Genomic DNA, 23,454 nt, shown 5'->3' on the forward strand with positions numbered 1-23,454 from the left:
GTTGATGCTTACTGCACCCTGAGCACTACAATATGGTCTGCTTAATAATTATTCTTTCCTCTCCCCTTTTTGGGCAAGATTAACCATCAACCTGTAAAATAAAAAGGTGTTCTTCACCTTGCCCAGCTTCAGAGACTGCACACAAACAGCAGAAAGGATATCACTGCCTGGGGCTGCAAGGGAGGACCAAAGGAAAAGGGCAACATAGGGATAGAACACAGCCCATGGTGACAGGGACACTTCTTATAGCCACCATTCCCACCTCTTAAAAGGAAAAAGGAATCTATACATTTAAACATTCAACGGTTCTAATAGTCATGCTCTGATTTTACTAGTCCGGCATAAAACAGCTTCCTTTTTTTTTCATTTTTGAGAATCCCAGCAGCATATAACACATTAGGCATGCATCTGCAGGTTTTCCAGCAGCATCTATGGCTGCTTCTGCATGAGGAAGCTGCTTTAAAGGCAGCACACAGAAAAAGTGGTCCTTTACTGCTAGAAGATACTCACTTGCTATGTATATTCATTAAAACATGAAGTGTTTTGGAGAATCGCATCTCAAATTTTGTTTGAGACTACCAGAGCAAAACATGGTTTCATATGTAGACTGCTGCTCAATCTAATTTTTACCACATGACTAGAAGCAAGGATGCATTTTAGAAGTAGATAAGGAAATGTTCTTGTGTTTGTTTCTCATGTAACTTCATGATGGGATGGCAATACCTCTAATTTATTTCTTAAGCTTTTATTAGCATGCACACGATTTCCTGGATAAGCATTACTTGGTGTAAGAAAACAGATTAGCCAAATCTTAAGAGTTTTCTACACATAGATCCTAAATACAGGGACAAAAAATCTCTTCTAAAAAAGTATTCTGATGTCACTGCTATAATAAAGAGTATATTTTACCCTATTTTTTTCATCTTTTGAAAGAGCCAGAGCACAGACACAGTTGATGAAGCATGTATAGTCACCTGAAAAAGGAGGATATCCTGTCAACTATTCAAATTATTGTTGTACTGTTCAAAATATTTGCCTTTATAAAGTGAAGTATTAGCAAAGTATAAACAACTGTAACAAAACCAACAGCAAACTTTTATTATTTCAAACATTACAAAAAGTTAGGGAGTAGTTTAAAAAAGTGAAAATGCTCACATTTAACAAATTTGTCTGCAACTATATGCACACAGCTACTTGACATTGATCCAAGAGAAAATAAATGCTAATGATTCTGAAGAATCAAAAAAATTGATGTTTCCACCAGCAACCTTGGAAAGAAACTCAGTCTCTTCAGTCTAGAATATGAGGTAGCTTAAAGAAATTAGCACAGATCTCTCAGGTTAAAAGTGTTTTCTGTTGTTTATATGCCATCATCTTTAAAAAAATAGAACCTGAGCATGTAAATGTCTTCGTCAGCAAGATGCACCTCTAGTTTTGTTTTCAGGGAAATTTTTGTTTTAAAGACTACAGATCAGATAAACTGAAAACAGAGTTTTACTATGAAGCATTTCACTTCAGATTGATCTGCTTAACACATTAGTTAATAATAGGGAACTAAGTGAATCAGCATCACATATCTCCCTGATGTATGCAAAATCAAGAGATTAGAAATGTCATCAAGGGATCTTCACATGAGAGATTAATTACATTATGTATATAAATATAAAAGGCTTCAGCATTTTTAAAAACAGTAGACTTCAAAGGACAATGTGAGGCTTTGAAGAAGAGGAACTTTTTCCTATTTTTTTTCCAAACAGCACAACACAGCACCTTAATTAGGAATTCTAACAGATGGAATAATTGTATGTAAACTACATTTTCAAGTTTTTAAAATCAAACTGAGCCCAGAAAACTGTGACTCAATACAACAATGGTTTACACTCCCTTCCTCTTCAAGTGTTTCCCCACTCACTTATGCAGATAACAGTTCACCAAGGTAAAAGAGAATATAGCAATTATCCAGTAGTGGAAAGAACAGAGTGCTTCAAATTTCTGGTTTGTCAGAAGTAAGGTGGGAGCTTTAGTAGCACTGTAACCATCAGCTTTTTCAATAAATATTTGTCATTTTACTGAAAGGAAACTTCCAAAATAATTGAATGTTTCCTGTTTTGGCTGCCTCCAGACTGAACAGTGCCCATCAGCACTGATACCCCAATAATCAGTTATTTCCATTAAAGAACAGCAGAAGAAAAGATACAAAGGCCTGTAAAACTTTCCATCTTCACACTCATAAGATGTTACACTTGTGGATACTTTCATGAGCTCCGGCTGGAAGATTCAAGATGTGGCAAGTTAAGGAAGAATTTTGACAGCATTTTGCTTTCACAAAACCTGTTTGAATATGCATTGGTGTTTGCAAAAAAAGCAGCTAACAAGGCTCTTGCTGTTTAAATAGGAGATGGAAACAGCAATAGCTAAAGCTTACTCAGTACAATGTCAGAGAGAAAGAAACAATTACCAAGTCATCTGAAAGTGACACTATTTTCCTTTCCACCAAGATTATTCATGAAACATGTGTTAAGTGGAAGAAAGCAATCACACTGACGTTAAGATGCCAAGAAACTAGAATGATCATGGGAAAAAATGCAAAAGCATTAAAAATTAAAAATTCAGTCTTCGAAATCAAAAAATTATGTCAAAGTTGACTTGCAAGTCAGCACTGACATTTTCTGCTTTCAAAGACAGAGAAGTATTACTGCAGGCCTGGGCCCTAGGGTATATCACCGTGTCCCGCAGCCATAGGGAGGAGGAGGAGAGAAGATCCAGCAGGCAGGAATTGTGCAGCAAGATTGATTTATTTAGTTATTTTTAAAACTCTTTTATAGACTTTTTTCTTCACAGTCTAATTGGACAAGGATCAGCCAGCCCTTGGGGGTGATTGGCTAAAATCCTAAAACATCCATTGTCAAAATATTTTTCTACTATACCATAAACAAGACTTTTCAAGGCTGCAGGTGTTTGGTTGTTTACATAACTCTGCTGCCTCTTCTGTGAGAGAGAAAAGTCTCTCATGGACTTAGAAAATAGCAAGAAAATCCTTGCTAGTAGCATTTTTGTATCTACAGAGAAGGTTCTAAATCCATCCACTAGCTTGATCTCAAGTATACGTCTGGCAAATTTAATCAGCACATTTTGTGCTGTGTTGCCCATCACTAAATAATCAAAGACCATCCCATCCTTACCTCAAATCTCAGTAAGTCAGTCTTACCTTTCCCCTTTCCCAAACCAGCGTGGAGAAAAAGGATATCATTGCCTGGGACTGCAAATGGCAGAGGAGCTTCTCCAAGGGAGGATAGCAGCACAGGGATGGAACACAACCCACCATGACCAGTTTGTGCTTGGCTCTTGTGATAGCAACATTCAGGCGGCGCCAGTCCTTCAGGAGGGTGCCAAGCTGTTAAATAAATGTCACTTGCTTTTATTTTTCCTATTTAATAGACATAAACCACTCATTTTCAAAATGCATCTAAACTGCTAAAATTGACTGAAACGAAGTTAATATGACCAACTTACATTTTCATCAATACTGCTCCTAACAAAAGACACAATTATTATACTTTTGTCTCTTCCTTGGTATTTGTCGACCGTGTTGACTTCCACTCTGTTCTCCTTCCATTTTGCCATCAAATCAGTGATTGTTTTTAGCTGATGTCTGTATGGGGATATAATGCCAATGTCTGAGGGCTTACAGCCAGCCTGAATGAAGAAGAAACAGGAGAAAAAATTTGTCACTGCAGTTGGCTTGGGAGACTCAGTACCATCAGAAGACCATCAAGGATTTTTTTAATTTAATTTTTTTTTAAACAGTGCTGCCAGATATTGTATCTACACCAATGGAACTGTAGGTGTGACTAAGCATGAACTAAAGAAGACAGGAAACATTGGTTACTGCAAGCTCCCAAGCTTTGTCTTAACTTAGCACAAAGACAAGATATCTTTGAAATCCTCACTTTTCCTTCATCTTTAAACTGCAAGGTTTACTCAGAGCTCCTAGTCTGTAATACTCCTGAAGCTGACTGGATGAAAAAAGGAACAAAGGCAAATCCTCTCCCCTCCCTCCCAAGAAAGTCCTCATCTCTTAAAAGAATTTGGCATCCAGCTTTTGTTTTTTGCATCTCAAATCCAACCAGGCAAGGGACAGGGAAGGGAACGCAACTCAGGCTCCTCACTACACTGACACGTAGCCAATCTTCAATTTATCCTTAAGATTATCCCCGAAAGAACTACCCGATACATACGGTCACCATTACTAAAGCAATGTAAAAATTAGTTATAAAGCTCTCCCTCCAAACCATGTAATAAAGCAAAATATACCTTAATAAACAAGGATGTGAGGAAAAGCACTATTTTAGCTTCTGTCACATTACTTATGCCACCTTTTTCTGCATGTTCTGGTGCTGGGACCTTTAAAGACAAAAAGAGAAAATAATGACTTTTGCTGTCTGTAATGGGGTACTATATTCTGTCCCTAACTCACTGAGTCATACGTGGATTTATACTAATGGTATTAATTTACAAAATTAAGTTAAATGCTAAATTTTACTAAACAGAAGAGCCTGTATTGTGAATTAACTTCAGAATACAGCATTTGCAAAACAAATTGGAACAATCCCCAAAATGAGTTTCTAGCACTGGATAGTCACCTTAAGAAACTGCCAGAGCTTAATCCTCTGACTTTACAGTTCACACATTATACATCATATATCAAAAAACCCAAAAATTGACATTTTCCAGTTGATAAGGTAAGAGACCAAATTATATTTTACATGGGACTTTTGCTTTAATGCTTTCCATACAACAATATTTACAATAAATTTTCCTCATCCCATAGCATAAAGGATAATTTTTTTAATGTTTTAAAACTACAGCAAGAACTATCCAAAATGGTAGTACTAAACTGAACTCCCAACCTTTAAATAAAGTATTCACTGAATTTACCATTTCTTAACTATTACCTCCCTTTCCCTACATCCTGTATGAATGAGGCCAACATGCTCAGGATGTAAACTCTTAGTCATTGTGGTGTCACAGTTTTGTAATTTTTTCTCCTTGCTTGGTTCTTGCCTTCTCTGAAGTTGAAGTAGCACCAATAAAAATGAAGGTGTCCCCGATGGAGGGGGAAGCCTCCAAAGTCCATGTGCTCAAGTTCTCTTCAAGCAGAAGAGCACTGTTTTACTGCACAGTTAATTTCTAACCACACTGGCATTAGTGTAGCTAAAAACTACACAAAAATCATTTTAGGAAAGAAGTACTAAAACCTCTGCCATGCTTATGGTAACACATGCTTACATTTATATTTCTCCTGTTCCCATAGGACACTGGCAGAACCCCCAACAAAAACAACTTAGGCCTAGAATTTCTCAAGAGACTTGCCCTAAATCAAGGATGTCATTTTTTAACAGCTAGCCCCAAGCTGTCAGAGAAGTGCAGACTGACACAGGGGTTGGCAGAAAAGAAAGAAATAGATTTCCGATTGCTGTCACAAACACGTTGCATTGTTAAGCAGAAAACAATAGAGGCATTTTTTTCTTTTTCTAAAAAGCCAGCATAATAAATGTAAGCTCCCTGGTGGCGTCATGGTGTTTTTTCCTCTTCTTTCTCTCTGTTTGCATCCCTCCCCCCAAGTCTATTTCTTCATAAGCTTTCCTTGGTTAAACACTAAAAAATACAGGGGAAAAAAAACCACTATGAAGTCAAAGAAAATAAATGCTGGTTTTGTTTGTTGTCATGTTTAGTGGGTTTTTTTTCCATTTCCCCCTCCATGACTACCACAATACATGGAGTTCTGGCAGGAAGTCCAAAAGGAGAAATGACATCATAACCTCACGTCTCAACAAATCTAGACTATTCTGGAAATAAAAACTTTCCTCCTGGCTCTAGGAAGAGGACAGCTGTCTTACACTCGAGATGGGCTTTCCAGGGAAAAAAAATGGAACAGAAACTCTAGTTTTCTCATTAGCAATTCTGCTGTGATTACTAGATGAACAGTGTTTCAGCCAGGTTCCTATTAACAAGCCTCTTCCCTGGGACCACCTGTCTGCTTTCCTGGGAAAGGGACTGCATCTGTCAAGGCATTCCTGGAAAATGTCTCTGTTTAGTTTAGACATTTTTAGAAATTTCTCTAAGTCATCAAAGTAAATACTGCTTCTCTTTAGGTCATTGAAGAGATTCTATCAGAACAGTTATAAAAAACATGAATCCTGTACAATGTCGTGGAGAGCATAGAAAGACTGGTGAATTCTAACCAGGGTCAGCATAAAAGATCATTAGTTGATGTAATTATTGGCAAAACACAGTATTAATAGGAATCAACATAAAACCTATTAAGGAGGAAGAAAGACTCAAATCATAATCCAATCACCAATTACAGTGACAAGTACTAGAGACCACAAACAGGTACTAATTTACTAATCTTTTTCCACACGGGTTTGAACTCTTCCTCGTTTTTCCTGCAAGTCAGTTTCTTTGCAGAAGTTTTATCCACACTAGAATTTTACTTTCCCAGCAAAATTTTGAGTCTCCGTGAAAGGACACACCTAAACCAATTTATTCCTCCCTTACACTTCAGTGTATAGAATGTCTGCAAAATTCCATGGAGAATTGCAGTTACTCCTGCCACTGGCACACAGCTTTGACACGCCTGACCCTCAGGTGCTGGAAATAAGGCCATTCCCTGGTTGCAAGGACATCCAGTATGGCTACACACTTTGAGATACACTGTACAGGAAAAACAAAGTTTACAGTCCATTCCATATTTTCTGAAGTATTATCTAGATTCAGGTTTTCAGCTGTTCTCAGATGCGATGTTTCCAGCAGCAGTTGTACCACCCCTGCTCAGCTATGCCAACAATACCAACTTTTTTGTGCTGCACACTTTACCCGGTCCTAGAAAACCGCTTTCTGAAGTTCCCTGTTGTACCCTACCTAAGCTGAATGAAGTTTTACATGTTGATTGTATTGAGAACTTGCCTCAAAATACAATGTTGAAAGAGCATAAGGAACTTTACCTTCTCCGTGTTCAGAAAACACACAGGGGTGTCTGGATCAAGGACTTCCTTCAGCCATGTCTTTGAAGCATCCCCAAGGTCCAGTTTCAATTTCTTTAGGTTGGGCAAGTTAACAGTGGCATTTGATACCTTCTCTGAGCCACATTCCAGTTTGCCTTCATATACCAGCATGTTACTCAATGACATAATCTTACTAAAGATATAAAAAACAAAAAAAAAGGCATAAAAATCTTGCTATTTCAATCCCACATTAAGAACACAATTTAATAAATGAAAGTTGTAAGTACCTATTCATTCTGTATTGCACAGTTAATTGGACAACAGCATTTTGGTTTTGTTCCAGCCTTTTAAATAAGCTTTCACTCATGCCAAGATCTCTGTTACAACACAAAAACAAAAATCAGAATGTGTCAATCAGAACAGTGCAAGAGCCTTCCCAGAATTTGTTATTAATAATTGTCCAGAAGCATTTTATCTTACCTTGCTTCTGCATTCAGCACAAGTGGAGGCAGCTGCTGATGATCCCCCACCAGCACAAACCTTTTGGAGCACAACAGTGGGCCCAGGCAGATGAGCTGGCTTATTTGGGAAGCTTCATCAACAATACAGAAGTCAAATTGCTTCTGAACAAAGATGGGGTGATTTACTCCCATGCAAGACGTTGCTACCACGGGCTGAAAATTGAGACGTGCTTTAAGGATAAGGTACACTTTATATCCTCTAGCACTATGTTCTCCATGTTAAAAAAAAAAATATTTCCCATTAAACTAAACTGTAAAATCAAAGAAATCAAATTATTAGTCCTCGAAATCAGACCAGCATAATTTAGATGTATATTGGCCTGACATATTCTTGCACCAATTGCAAGTGACAAACAAAACCAGCTTTAGAGCAGACTGTAGCAAATAACTTGTTCCTGTCATGTGTTCAGAATGATGCCAGGTTCTATTCATGTACAATTCACGGAGTGTGCTGAAATGACTACTGTGAAAAATCAGGAGGTTTGGGGTTTTTTTTTTTCAATACTGAACAGAGGATAAAACAACAACAGCAGCACAGTTCTTGCCATGGCTGTGCTTCCACTGCAATCCAAAACGACTAAAATAAGAAATGCTAAGTCATTCCCTTTATGACTTCAGTCATTCCCCTGCAATGTTTATCAATAAAAAGTAAATGGCACCTTTTGTGAAGCTGGCATTTAGTCCAACTACCATCAAGCTTTATTCTTTCAGCAAATTTAATTTAAAGCTGCCATATGACCCAGCTCCCATTATGGTTTGCATTAACATTCACACAGACAGCACTAATCTTTCAATCAAAAATAAGGGTTTGGCCCGGTCGCTCCACAGCATTCCACTTCCTCTTCCCCATCTGCTGATTGTACTGATGGCACAATGAGCACAAGTGGGAGGGAGAAGGGAAAAACAGCAGCGATATGTGAATAATGTTAAAGGAGGCTGCAGCAGCCCATTCACAAGATCTCAGATAAAAGCACTGGAGTCTTTGGGGCTTATTGCTTACAATGATGAGTTACTTTGTGTGGACATAAACAAAGCTTCCCAACTTTCGGACTTAATGTAGGTCATTACTGGCGATAAAGAAATTGAAACAATGCAGAGGTTGAGTATCTCTTTCAGCTCAGATTTCTTACAGCAGTACACACCCTTGGGATGGGTTCCTTCTCTGCAGCATCCAAAAAAATACTAATGTCATTATCTTTAATAATTTGTAGAGCTAGCAAAAAACATTTCTCTCACCTGACTATTATAGACCTCTTCCAAATCTGTTACAGACTTAACTGATTTGGACCTGCAAATTTCTTCTTCTGTATATTTCTGAATATCTGGATGAACCTTCTGAGCTCGCCCCAAGCGCAAGAAGCCAACTTTGAATTTGGCCAGTTTCAGAAGGACGTTGTCTACAGCTGTGTGTGTAAAACTGGTCAGAAGGACACTGAAGCCACAAGCAGAAAGAATTCTCACCTAATGAGTGGCAAAGGGAAAGAAAAGGAGAAGTTGTTAGTTTATCTAAAAGAATCAACAATCCCATGTCTAACAAGGTGAAAAACACGAGGGGTTTCAGAGGGAGCCAATAATAAGCATGTCTGACACATGATCTGCGTCAGTCGGCCAGATGTGTCAGTTGGCCATTGTCAGTAGTCTTGGAGGTTCCCATGAACAGCAGGCTCACAACACTGCTGCAAACAGTGAGAGCCAATATCTGGATGTGCACTCACAAGGAACTGCACTCTTAAGATCCCCACTGTAAGAACAAGCCATGCAGCCCATTCCCACAACACTGTTCTCCATGGCAATTTAGCCGGTACAGATTCAGTGGAATGGGCTGAAGATAGCACCAGCTGCCTGCTCTCCAGCCTGATGACAACTGGAAGCAGGATAACACTGCTGTTCTAAGAAAACCTCACTCAGCCCACAGTATAAATCCAGCATGCTCCTACAGGACATTCCTGGGGAAAAGAGAACCACCAACCAGAGGAGATGGTAGCAGACTGCACATAGATTCAGCCCCACAGGTTGATAAAATTTACAATGGACAAGTTACTGACTTCTCAAGAAGTCCCTCTTTTGAGCTATAACTCAAGATTTGAGGACTTGCTCATATTTGGAGCCAAAGAATTTTAGCACTAAAGCATCACAGAAGTGATTAAATATCACACTTCAATCTCCTCCCTCCCACATATACTCCTACGCAAGCAACAGACAACCCTACTCCACAAAATCTAGTTTTAGTTCCATCAAATATAGGTTAAGAAAAAGAAATGTGTTTTCTTCTTTGAAGTTATACAGATACTGTTAGATTAAGTCATGACACTACACTACACAGTTGGTTTAATGCTATCTTCTAAATCTCACCAAAAAAATTAAGCACCAAGGTACATGATCTTACTAGAGCACATATCGTAGTGGTTTTTCCTGTTCCAGGCATACCCACAATAAGTGTGTAGTCTTTTGAAAGTAGCACTTGTTTCATTGCCTGTTTCTGAGGCTTATTTAGACCTTTTAGAAGAAAAAGCAAAATTAAATTACTACACTTCATCATAATTGTAATAATTACTAAAGCTAGAACAAAACTATAATTTCCTCCTTCACTAAAGTCCTTAATAAAGACAAGAACTGAGCAAAGTCTGTAGGTTCTAATGAAGGTACGACATTAAACATAATACACAAGATAAGTAGTAAAGGGTCTGCACTACAGTCCTAGAAATAAGTTACTGAAGACATTTTTACTTTTAGATCTTTTATGACTTTTTTTTCTAATATCTTAATTGATCACCTCCATATATTGTGCCTGGGCACTTGTGTTTGATCATACCACTTTCACATTCAAACACACAGCTCACAGCAAGGGGTGATGAGTTGCACATACAGCAGCATCTTGTTTAGAACAAACATTACAGCAGAGCTTGTTCGCCCCAGTCTGATGCAAACAAGTAGCACATTTCACCAGCTTGGACTAGGCAAACTCAAGCAAAATAAGACTTCAAACTGAGTTGTTATAAAAAAGTTCAGTTTGCTCTAAGAGAATTCAGTTAAATTTATGTTTTGACAGGCAACTCTGTCAGAGAACAAGGAAATATTTCCATCAAATACAAGATACTGTCTCATACCTAAATAAGTTTTGTTTTTAAATAAAGCACAAAGCATCACACACCACAGAGCTCCCAAGTCAGCAAGAGCGATTATACAAGTGAATGCTTACACTAAAGCCCATCTCCTTCCTCTCCCTCAAGGTCAGCTTCCTCTATCCCAAGAGCTGTCTCTGTTCATTCCTTTTGTAAAGGTTACAGAGGTAATTATATGGCACTCTGTTTGCAACTGCAAGCTGCAGCAACTAACAAAAGTAAAAAAAAGTTGTAAACAAGTATCTGATCAAGTCTTCCTGTTATTAAATTAGTCTTCAACTAGTTAGAAGACATGCAAGGTAAGAACTTGGTTTTAATTTTTAAGCTGAAAATTATCACTGGACCCCAAAGTAGGAAAAACTTCTTATATTTATCATGATAAATACTTTGGCTATAGAGATATACTACCAAGCGAGCATTTGGGGGAAAGTCACTTTGTACCCTTTAAAATATTTGCAACAGTTTCTTTTGCTTCAGGAGGAAGGACAGAGCTCAAGTGCTGAATAAAACGCGGTTTCTGGAAGTCAATTATCAAGTTGCGGAGCCTTTCACTGTGGATAAAAATAAAACAAAACAGAGTTACAATAAGAGTAACCGGTTGAGAAACTTTATCTGAAAATATTGAAACCATGAAATTAATTTGATTTTTCATACCTGACTGGGGAATCTTTCATCAATTTAGAAAGATTTTCAAAAGGGACTCCTGTACCAACATCTCCTTCGTCGTGATCCAACCTAAATACGGTGTTCTTGGGGAGGTTTGACAAATTCCTGAAGGATGATAATAACATGGATAAAATAATTCAGTTTACCAGCAATATGTTGATTAAAGACTTATTACTACATGTTATATTACATCTTCCAGAGATCCCAGAGTGAAGCAATACCTAATAGAAATACACTATTAACTGATCTAAATAAAGCATGATCCCAATGAGGGATAATAAAACATAAGCCAAATTTAAAGAAAATATAGACTGAATAATGAAAGTTACTATTAACACAGTAATCACTGTGTCCATATAGTTTCATGTTAGAGACATAAGCAAATACAGTTTAAATGTGCTTTTATTCAAACAACCTAGTTAAATAGACAGGCATATATTGACCAAGTAGTGACATTTTCAATCAAGACAAGAGAATTTCTGGAGGGTACCCCAAAGCCAGTAGGAAGAGTCAGGATATGTCACAGCTTTTTGGACACCTAGTAGTACCCTTCCTCAAGCCAGTACAAGAGTGTTTACAAACAGATATTTTTCTTTTTATCTTATTACCTGCCCAACAAACAGGAGACTTTTGTTCCACTGACTTCTCTAACATAGCCAGTAGCCAAACCAAGTAAACCCTTTTCCTCTCCACTCACAACCACTCGATCACCAACCAACAGGTTTGTTCCAGATATGGCACCATTTCTACGCTGGAAAAAATGTAGATACTGTCCCTCAGAAATTTCACAGACTTCATCAACTCTGATCATGTTTCCAACACAATCTCCAGCCTTCTCTCTATTAAGATAGATATCAAAAAAAGAAATATTTTAATATTAAGATCCTCCCTGAAAGAGAATTATTAATTAAAAAAACCCGCAAGTTCAAAAACTACACCACCCACAACCAACCACCAAAACCAAAATACAAAAAAAAAAAACAAAAGGAAGGAAGGAAGCATCATTGGCACGAGTTTAGAAATTACACCTTACCTTTCCAAAGAAGATATCATCCATATATTTTTATATCCCTTTTTATGCTCTCCACTTTGCAGCTCCAAGGTTAACATCAGATACCAGAGGCTGAAATACTCTAAGTGGGAGGGTTTCAGGTGCTGGGTCTCTCTGTCAATGACAGGTACCATAGCAGGAGGAAAGGCCACACTGGCCATCTTCTGCTCTACAGCTCTAGGAATAGAACCAACCACAGGAAAGGCTCAGCCTGTATCCTTTTTCTCCTGCAAGCCCATATGTACAAAACAACAATCTAAATATCTACTGTAACATACCAGGTAGATTAATTCATCATTACTTGAATGAAGTTGAATCTGTATCCTTCCTTTGTTCAGAAGGATAATAATCTTCTGATAATTATTAATTAATTTATTAATAAAAATAAATTTAATTAACTAATTATTTATATTAGTATAATTAATTATATTTATATTATTATAAATAGTTAAGTTGTTGGTATTTTATCTTAATAATTATAACGTATTAATTTATAAATAATTAATTTATAAAATTAATTAATTCATTAATAATTGCATAATCTTATATGAATAACTTTACATCATCTCTATGATTTTGAAGGGCGATAAGTTAATCAAACACCAGATAAAGGCATTTCAAAGACAGTAACGTGTACATTTACAGAGTCGATCTTTTACCCCTTTTATTGTAACATACAAATATTATTTTGATACTTAGCTGAGCAATGGGGATTTAATAACTAATACACAGGCAAACTTCAAGTCAATTTATTTAAAAACTTTATATCAATAGACGTTATACCAAATCATGTATACAAAACACAACCAGAGAGAGAAAAGCTTATTCAGAAGTAAATAGCTACCCAGCTATAATTCTGTTGCTGTAACAACTGAGTATTAGAAGTAGGATTTCACAGAGACATGTCATGTATGCCCACAAAGCTCCCTCAATGTACAGTTTTACCCCTAGAATTTTAAAAACAATCAGGCATTCTGTTTACACGAGATCACCCCAGAGGCTCTCCTGTTCTAACATACCTCATTTGATCATTTCCATATACAATTTTGGTTGGTTTTTGTGCAGCATAGAGACTAAAACTTGTAACAGATCTTAAAACAATTCAATAACTTAACGTGAAATTTTATCAAATATTTGTTTATGACTTATTTTTAACAGTAGATGCAAGAAGACTTCAGCAGAGTAGTATCAATGTGTCAGTACTTGTGTGATACCCCACAGGGAAACAATCTTCTGCAGAGTCAACCTGAAAAAGCGGTTGTCCAGCCAGAATTCAGGCCCAAAAGATTGCCTTTTGTCAATCTTTTGCAAGAATATAGCTTTTTTAACAGATCTGTTATCGTCATCAAATATTTTGTTGAGATTTATCTCAGATTTTGTCTTGCAGAAAGTGTACCTGAGCAAACATATTAAGTCTCCGTGAGATCAGGAGCTGAATTATAAAAGTTGTAGAGGGATCTGTGGAAGATTCTTTTGGGGTGCTAGAGTCCTCAATAAGTACAAAGCTGTCAACCACAAAAATTAAATTATTGTATCAAAAGACACAATTATTCAAGCTCATTTAAAAACATTAGTCAGACTTTTTTTTTTTACCTGCTGTATAAAAAGCAGTTGTGCATTTGGGAACAATATTTACATGCTTGACTGTCATCGATCACAGGAGGCAAAGCAGCAAGCTGTGAATTCTGCCTTCCCACAGAAGATTTATAGGTACTGTGCGTTAAGTAGAAGGCCACATGATTTCTTAACTTCATTAATTCTGTCAAGAAAAGAATAAACTAAGCTGATGTTCCTGTTTGCAAGAATTTCTACCTCAAAAGTAATTAGCTATCAACTTTTTAGTCAGTGTTGGGGTTTTAGGAGTTCTCCTCGTCTTTTTTATTCTGTTAAAGGAATTTTCCCCATAGGTGTTGCTAGGGGGACAAATTGCTGGATACTTCAGACAAACAAAAGACCTACCCATTGGAGTGGGGTGCATCTGGCTACTCTTCTGTTTCACCTGGGTGTGCGGACAGTCGGTCCCGACGTTTGGACAGAGAGAGAAGCTGCTTTCTTCGGCTGCTTTTCCTTCTGCCAGAGAAACCCCAGGATCCCAAGCCCGCCTTCCCTGCTCCACTGGGAGCTGGTCTGTGGCCGCCCTGCCCCCGCCGCTGCTTCAAGCCTTCTCTACGTTGTAGCTGTGCTTGCCCTGCCTGCCTGGACTTCTGGGGGTTCCCACTGCAGCTTCGCAGTTTGGATACATCGCATCTGCCACCCGGGATTTGTGCTTGTCCCTGCCGCTCCAGCCTGCTGGTCCAGCCTGCTGTTCCTGAGGGTCCGGCCGGACACCGGGATCGGCTGCCCAGGGGTTTGTGAAGCCTTTGTCCCATCCCTCCCTGGGATCCCAGGCCGCCATTGCCGCGTGCTCCCCGAGCTCGCTCCGGAGCGCCCCCTGCAGCCGCGGGGGAACCATCGCACCTGCCCCGCTCACCGGGAGCCTCCAGCGCCCCTGCCGGATGCGAGCAGAACTGCACCCAAGGGGAAAGGGCCTGACAGCTGAGAAGGCTGGCACTGGGTTCGTGCTTCTGTTTGCTGTTACTGCCATAGTTATTGCTGTTCGTTTGACTGGTTATACACATATAGATATATAATAATAAAGAACTGTTACTCCTATTCCTCATATCTTTGCCTAAAAGCCCTTTGATTTCAAAATTATAATAACTCAGAGGAAAGAGGGGTCGCATCTGCCATTCCAAGGGAGGCTCCTGCCTTCCTTAGCAGACACCTGTCTTCCAAACCAAGACAGTCAGCTAAGAAGTGATTATTCACATAGCAAAGTCCTTGTGCCGTATTAATAAAACAACTGAATTTTAAACATAAGCTTAGTAACATTATAACAAGTCATGCATGCCCAAGTACAGCTATTTTCATAAGGGTAAACTTTATAGTTAAAAAGAAAGATTTTAATAATAGTTAAGAGAATTATGGTTTCCAGGGAAGGGGAACAACTTTACCTCTACGGTCCATGCGAGCTCCAGAAACAGGATACATTGTACCAGTTTTTAGATAAAGAAGAAACCCAGCTTCAGGATCTACTCTCCGCTCTAAATTCAACAATGTGTACAGAATAACCTGCAAAAATTATATATAAATTTATTCCAGTATAGTTGTTGTGTTTTAACCCCAAGCAGCAACCAAGCCCCACACAGCTGCCCACTCACTTCCCCACTGTTCGCACCAGGGAGAGAGAATTGGAAAGGTAAAAGCTGGAAAACTCATTGAGGGTTGAGATAAAGACAATTTAGTAGGGAAAAGAACAGCCACACTTGCAAGCAAAGCAAAACAAGGAATTAATTCAGTGCTTCCCATGGGCAGGCAGGTGTTCGACCACCCCTAGGAGAGCAGGGCCCCATCACGTGGAATGGTGACTTGGGAAGACAAAACTCCATCACTCCAAACCTTGGCGTGCCCCCCCACCCCTCTTCCTCCTCCTTTCCCCCACTGGATATACTGAGCATGATGATCAGGTCTGGAATGCCCCTTTGATCAGTGGGGTCCTCTGTCCCAGCTGTGTCCCCTCCCAGCTTCCCATCACCCCCAGTCTCCTCCCCAGCGTGGCCCTACAGGGAGCAGAAAAGGCCTTGGCTCTGTGTAAACCCTGCTCAGCAATAACAGCAACATCTCTGTGTTATCAACCTGTGTTCAGCACAAATCCAAAACACAGCCCATGCTTATCTACCGTGAAGAAAACTATCACTGCCCCAGGCAAAACCAGCACAGTACTAAAACCAAAATACATTCTAAACTGTATTTAGTTCTTCCACAATTTATTTGGCTAAACAGCCATTACTATCACAACTCTTCTAGAAGCTACAACTAGTAAGAACTTGACCAAGGATTTAAATTAAAAGGCATCTTTAAAACCTTATAACAAGGCTACTACCTCTCTAAACCAGGCCAGCTATCAGAAAATCTGTACAACACCAATTCCTGAAACAGTCTGCCTAAACCTAATATTTGAATGTAGTAAGAAGAGACTAAAGAACAGATATTTCAGGATAAAACCCGTAAGTGTGTTTGAAAGTGGTAAATGTAGATACTTTTTACTACTCCCTTCACTTTCATTTTATACCAGCCCCTTTGGGCATGCCAGGATGACCTATCCGTGAATTTAGATTATAACACATACAAAGTGTTTCATATACATAAGACAAAATAGGCCATCAAACAGGGAAGTATACACAGCCACTGACAGTGAAATTAGACATTTGGTGTTTGTACCTGACTTCTGTGCTCTATGGAGTTTGATTCCTTGCCAGACTTGAGCTCTAAAGGCATTACCCGAGATTGTACTCCAGACTGGCAATGGATTTTCACCCTAGCTGTAACATCAATCTTTCCCTTCAACCCAAATCTGGGAGACCAGATATTCTCTTCAATGTCCAAGATATCGACAATCTCTATCTTAGAAGATACATCTTCTGGTTTTCCACCATTTGACCTAGGAAGAAAATTAAGCCAGAAGTTAATAATTTCCCTTAATTCTTAATATTTAAACATTAAAGTGTGTTGCAATTAAATATGTAATGTTTCTGCACTGTAAGTGCCCTTTTAGGCACTAGCTTTACAAATAAAATGCATCGACTCTCACTCAAACTATCTTCCCATTAACAGAGGAAGCATCACATCATAAACTAACTGTAGTTTTGCTATTCACCCAAATATCAAAGTTAAAATAAGACTTTAAACTGTTTTTAATAGTTTTTGGTCTTTTCTCAATAACCACACTCTAATGATATACACTTGACAGTGGCATACAGGTTTTACTCAGACCTGCCATTTCATTGAAACTTTAACACCCTGTGGTTATTACAATTAACAGCAAGAAGCCATAGACAAGAAGAGCTCAGCAGCAGTTGAGTAAAATCACCATTTCACTGAAAAATTCTTATATTAGTCAAAAATTCCATTTGATTAATAGCTTCACATTCTGATTTGTGGTCTTGCTCATAACTACAGTAACTCCTAGTTTAGTCAACAGCTCAAATATCCTTGCTTTTCTACTCACTAAAAGCTCTAGTCTGTACCACACTGTTCACAAGGATTTTAAGATTTGTCAGTTCACCCCTGGGCTTCATGTCTTGCCCAGTACTCACAACAGCAGCTACACATGCAGCACAAGATCAGCTCTATGGTCAGTGAGGCCATGAGTTAGCTCCAAATCACTGAAAAGATGTAAGAAGTTCTAAAAATTAAAAGTAAACTGAGTAAGATATACAACATAGAATGGTTTAAACTTTTAATTCTGGCTTCTTACAGTTTTAGTTGCATTTTATTTTGGTTTGCTGAATTGTGCATGAAGTCTTCTGCCCATTTGAAAAACGATGGCAAATATTCTTCCACTTCTTGCATTATTTCTGCTTGTTTCAGATTTAAGTGATACCTAAAAAACAAAGCCAGGCACATTAAGGAAACAAAGTATTAAATTTGCTGCTGGTACAAAAGAGATTTGCCTCAAGTAGCAACAAGATCAATGGAAGTAACTGTCAAGTTTTTATAAGTATCTATAAACAGTAGACAATGACAGCTTCATAGAGGTTCAACTCGATTCATAAAACTATTAACTGAACATCTATTACAAGAGATATACTATAACAGGATATCCATTTCTGATGTAACTTTTGAAACAACAGGTACAGCACAGTGAGAACATCAGCATGGCAGATGAGATGAAACAAAACTAAAAGTTTGACTGCAGGAAAGGAGCACCAGACTCATGCATTTAAAAATGGCTATTCATACAATTTATGCAATGTTGAAAAAAAAAACCAACTTAAAAGACCATTTGCTTTTTGTCTGAATATCCTCATCTGCTCCTTGCTCCTCACATACATTTTGACAGAACATGACATAGAATCTCATCACGTGGCATTAGACAATTCAGGGCTCGCATTTACTGGAAATGATGTCATTATTCTACAGCAACAGAGAAATACAAGTGGGATTTTGCACAAGAAGGTACATACGAGTGCAAACGACCACAGACAGCAGACTTATGCAACTTATTTTTGAATCCCAGCAAACAGTAGCCTACATATGCAAAAAGGATTGCAAATTAACAGTTTCTTGGAGGCCCAGAGTGACATAAAGACCTTTAAGTAATCTTAGCAGTCGCAATTCAAAATATTACCTTCAAAACAGAACTAAGAGTAATAAGTCTTATCACTACAACTTTAACTTTTGAGTTGTCTGAGGCCAACAGATATTGACACTGCCCAACATACAATTTATAACAGTCTAGATATAATGTTTTTTAATTTACATGAGTAGAACTGTATTTTAATCAAGTCTGCAGCAAAATGTTAAAACTGACAGCCATTCATCTTACCATTTTCTGATGGAAATATTAAGACTATTTATTTGGCTAGCATTTCTATCAGCGTTGCTGAGAAAATAAGTTAAAGGTCTTCTAACAACTGAGCTTTAAAATAACCCGATAAAGATATGAAATTATCAGACATTCAATGCTTGGTCAGTCACAAGGTTCTAGTCCATTGCTGAGGATCAGAATTAACTATTTGTCCCATTCAAATCAACTTTGGGAGATGCCTGGAAATCTAATGTTACAGACGCAAACACTGCAACCTGCTTGGCCTGAAAGTAAAAAACCCCCCGGCACACTCAGGTACTCCAAAAGACTAGTTCAGATCTATAGAAGTAGCTCAGCAGGGAAGGCAAATAAATTTACATTGTCAAATGGGGAATTATCTTACTAAAAGATCCCCAATTTCCATTACGAAAAGTCATTTGGCAGAATACTCTCCTGATACCAGTGCTACATTTTTTGAAGTACAGCTTAATCTGCTAGTTCAAAGTGTTCCTGCCCTGTCTTCCAAACATAAAAGACAGCTGTAATGCTACTTACATTTCTTTGAGATACTTTTGTCCATAAACGATTTTATTTGCTAGTTCTTGTACCTTTTCTTGTGTCAAGTTATTTGTTACTGATTGCTGGAAAATGTCATGAAGAATTGTACCAACGAGCATTTGACGGGAACCAGACTCGGAGCCCTGCAACAGATGTTATTATACATGAAGATTTGTGCCCATTTCATGTCAAGTTCTCTATAAAATTTCTGGATTTTATTTGCTGCATATTATGCATTACACTTATTTAATTGCAAGATCACGACAGCTTTCACCTCACTAATGACTATCTAGTCAAACCTGACTGTGAAAGCAGCCAAATTGAAATGGGTCTATCCTATTGCTTTATCTCTCACATTTATCCCAACCCTGACAATGTTAGGATACAATCCCTATGTGACTGGCAGGTGAGAAACAAAGGCTCAAATTAAAATGGATTTTGAGAAAGTTTTGCCTGTGGGCTTTTCCTAATGCCAATACTTACCTTTACAATCTAACACATTTCCTTCGTGAAGCTGTTTCCTGTTTGTTACCAGCTCACAGGAAAATCATTCCATGTATCATCAAAATGGCTCAGAAACCCATCAGCAGGGCTGGGCTCTGTAGACTCACAAGAACTGAAAGTGGTAGTAAACGACCTTTACATGAGTCACCACGAAACAACTGGAAGCCTAAACACTGTGGTATTACGGATCTCTTACAGACCAGTCACTTGTGGATTGCACTCACAACAGGTGGAGGGTGTTTTCCCAGTCAGGACCCAAACAATTGTCCCAAACAATTACTTTACTCCCCTTACTCCTCTAATATAGGGTTGAAGACCATTCCACAGTCTTAATGTCCTGTACTTAATTTTCTTGTTTCAGTCACAGGTTTCCAGCCAGGCTGTTTACCACTCCTTTAAAATTTCCTTACTCATTTGGATTTATATTCCTATCATGTCTGGAAGTTTTCATCAACTGAAACTGGCAGTTATTGCTTCTCTATTTATCAGCATATTTCTCATATATCAGCAAGGATACTACCACAAGAAACTTCTCCTCATTCCAACATCCAGCAGCTGGATTCAGATTCCAGAGTTAGCCCACACCAATTATTAACTGAATTCACTAAATTTTTCAGAAGCTCTTAACTTGGCCAAGTGTGATTATGTTCTCATATGGATGGCAAGAGGCACATTCCTCACAAAGGATTCATATCCACACAAAATGTGGCAAGAGATTACCAAAAAAATTATCAGAATTCTAAGCAGAAGGACCAGTTCTTTAGGCCAGTAGCTGTATTAAGACTACTGCATTATTTCAGGTGCAACTCTCAAAAAAACAGAGAAGCTCAGCCAGAGACAGTTTCCATCCCAAATTATTCTGTGTTGCAAACATTATGAATTGCTAATAATGACATTTTGCAATACAGCCTCACAGCCAGATTTAATACTGAGCTAACCCACCACTCTCAATGGAACAGTAACTCACTGACAGTCTGGAGTTAACACTTACCCTAAAGCGTTCACTCAGCACTGCCCTTCTCATACAACGAATACTGTTTGAGATCGTAGTGCCAGAAAGCAGCAGGTCTGGGTACAGAACCAGGTATCCACACTGGGCATTTATGACCCAGGTGCCAGAGCTGCACTCCCCTTCTAAATGAACAATGTCCCCTGGAACAACTGGGACAGACTCCCTGCAAGGGAATACACTGAACCAATTATTTGCAAGTGACAGACACAATGTGTAAGAAATAACACATTAACAGAGCAGATTCAACATTCTTTGAAACAGGAGGATTTGGGTTGGGTATTTTTAAGAGAGAATTTCTCCACCTAGAGAAATCCTGAAAGTGAATAAAGGCATTTTTACTGACAAAACTTTGATATTTTTAAGTACATGCATCAGGACAACCTGTAAGTAGGGAATTCCTGTTGGCTTCAAGTCATTCCAGATTCATGTGTTCAGCCATTTCAGCGTCGTCATGTTTCACATTGGCATACTATTTTTGCATTATGTGAGATCTACCTTCTTACTTAACAATTCTACTTATTTCAGAAACTCAGCAAAATCTAAAAATATTGGTATTGATTCAGAAATTTCAAGGTTCAAGATCTTTTCCTTCAAGAAATAGACTCTCATACTTTTCTCCCACCTTTCAATCTTGGACAAAAAATGAAAAGCAGTGCTAAATAGCACACATACCCCCTTGTATTTCAAAATAATTTCCAGTCTTTTCTTCTGTCACACACTATGTAATGCACAAATGACTGATTTAGAATCCTATCCTTGCTTGAAAAAAACTTTGCAGTAGAGCTCAAACTATGGTGATTTAACAGGCTGCCTAAAACCCTGCCATTTTACAGACATGACTTTGAATATTTGTACGCACAATGAGGTTATATAATTTGGAAGAACACTTCTAAATAGTGCAAAACAGTTAAACAAAACAGCCTGCTTAGACTTTAATGTCTTGCTTTTAGTTACAACAAAGACAAATTAAACCTGCAAGGTAGTAATACGCACTCAACACGTTACCTGACATCACTTCTCTCAAGCGGAATGTCCATTATGCTAGCACACTGATAATATTACATTAAACAACGATTGTTTCAGGATCCTGTATCCCTTTTAAGGCAGTAAAACTCAACTCAAAGACAACACCAAGAAAATTGATTTAATAATCCAGTAGTTAATGCTCTTTTCAAACATCTATGTGTCTGTATGGATTACCAGCCATTCCTAAGAATGCACAGTTCTGTATCTTCCAGGGAGGGAGATGCTGTAATTGTCAAGTGTTTCTCAGAGTCACTTCCATTTCTCTGTATTACGCTGACTTCCAGCACACGATATCTGTTGTTCAGCCCATTCTTGAGGATTGTATCAGGTGAGTCAGCCACTTTCTTCTGAAAACTGAAGTAGCAGCTAATTACAAAGACAGAACATTATTTGAAAACAGCCAACCTACATACAAAAAGAGAGAAAGCTTCAAATATAAACCAAATTTTACTCCTCTTCAGTTTTTATAAATACATTTTTTGGGGTTTTTTATTTCTGTATAGGTAGAGTGTAGGAAATCTCTATAAATATTAAGTAACTTACTATTTATTACAGTTAGCGCTTCATTTTTGTGTCCACATTTCCACAAGCACTTGTAAATTAATTATAACTGTACTGAAAACCCTGTGCTTGTGAGAAAGCTTGTATCTCCCTGCAGGCATGAACTCCCACAGTCACACAAATGCCTCGAACACGGAGCAGTAAATTTTTACCTATTACCTGAACTTGATTAGAAAACTGATATTCAAATTTCAGTTTTCCAATGGCCAAAATATGAGATAGAGCGGCCAAACCTGCCGCTCTCCTGTCACCGAGCAATGCCAGGAGGAGCTCCAGGGCGGGCGGGGGCAGAGCCCACGCCGGGCCCCCGCAGGCCGCCGGGCCCAGCGCAAACACCCTCGGCAGCGGCGGGTTCCCCTCACCGGTTATCCCCGGCGGTCCCGAGCGCTTCCCACCTCTCGCCCATGCCCGAGGAAGACCGGTTCCGCCCCATCAGCCCCCAGAACCCCATCCCGCCTTCCCGCGCCCGGAGCCGGCGGCGGTTTTAAAGTTCAAACCCCCGCGCTCCCGGCCGTCTCCGCCCAGCTGTGCTTCCCCGCCTCGGTCGCTACCTCTCGGCCATGGGCAGGTCCCGTGCGGCGCTCGGCTCGGCTCGGCCCGTCCCGCCTCAGCCGCTCGGCCCCCGCGCAGCCCGCTGAGCGCGGCTCCCCGAGCCCCGCGCCTCACGCCGCCCCCGCCGAGCTGCCGCGCGCTCCGCCAGCCCTGCCTCAGCCCCGCCCACCCCGGCCAATGGCAGGCGGCGGGAGGGCGGCTCCCGCGCGCGCGGGCTGAAGGCGCGAAGCGGCGCGCGGCTCCTCGCGCCACCTCTCGGGGAGGGGCGCGGCCCGCGCCGTGAGGAGCGGTGAGGGCTGTGAGGGGCGATCACCTCGCTCTCAGCCGTGCCCCAGGTTTATTTCCAGTTTTTCAAGTCCCGTCCCTCCCCCGACCCCACTTCTGCTACTGGTTCGGTGATATGAGGTAATATTAGACGCCCCTCCTGCTCCCAAGATGCTTATGGGCCAATCTGAGCCCGAGAGTCAAACCTTTCCCCTCATAAAAGATGTGTTGTCCCTGGCTTTCTGAGATGATACTGAAGGT

At 39.4% G+C, this 23,454-nt stretch overlaps 1 protein-coding gene across 2 annotated transcripts; it reads right to left on the reverse strand.

The window, feature by feature from the left end:
• Nucleotides 1–1,074: 1,074 nt before the first annotated feature.
• DNA2 (DNA replication helicase/nuclease 2) lies at nucleotides 1,075–23,024 on the reverse strand. Of its 2 annotated transcripts, none has more exons than XM_039554238.1 (21): nucleotides 22,929–23,024; nucleotides 21,991–22,170; nucleotides 20,770–20,953; nucleotides 19,272–19,417; nucleotides 17,664–17,789; nucleotides 16,628–16,847; nucleotides 15,361–15,478; nucleotides 13,961–14,126; nucleotides 12,350–12,544; nucleotides 11,925–12,155; nucleotides 11,305–11,421; nucleotides 11,092–11,201; nucleotides 9,915–10,024; nucleotides 8,765–8,989; nucleotides 7,488–7,681; nucleotides 7,295–7,384; nucleotides 7,008–7,200; nucleotides 4,315–4,404; nucleotides 3,514–3,696; nucleotides 3,248–3,394; nucleotides 1,075–2,284 (listed from the first exon to the last, which is right to left on the reverse strand). In XM_039554238.1, exons 1-21 carry the CDS (start codon nucleotides 22,937–22,939, stop codon nucleotides 2,228–2,230), a joined length of 3,093 nt encoding a protein of 1,030 aa, XP_039410172.1. In that variant the 5' UTR covers nucleotides 22,940–23,024; the 3' UTR covers nucleotides 1,075–2,227. The 2 variants fall into 2 exon arrangements, with proteins under 2 accessions (XP_039410172.1, XP_039410170.1); XM_039554236.1 differs by having other exon boundaries at nucleotides 21,991–22,182.
• Between the last annotated feature and the right edge of the window lie 430 nt (nucleotides 23,025–23,454).

This window comes from Corvus cornix, chromosome 6 (genome assembly GCF_000738735.6).
Source record: "Corvus cornix cornix isolate S_Up_H32 chromosome 6, ASM73873v5, whole genome shotgun sequence".
NCBI classification, from domain to species: domain Eukaryota; kingdom Metazoa; phylum Chordata; class Aves; order Passeriformes; family Corvidae; genus Corvus; species Corvus cornix.

Coding starts and splice junctions, on each gene's coding strand:
- DNA2 (XM_039554236.1), bottom strand. Junction 12,156..12,349: donor ATGATATCTTCTTTGGAAAG/GTAAGGTGTAAT, acceptor CTATCTTAATAG/AGAGAAGGCTGGAGATTGTG. Junction 10,025..11,091: donor TGTTGCAAATATTTTAAAGG/GTACAAAGTGAC, acceptor TTCTTCTAAAAG/GTCTAAATAAGCCTCAGAAA.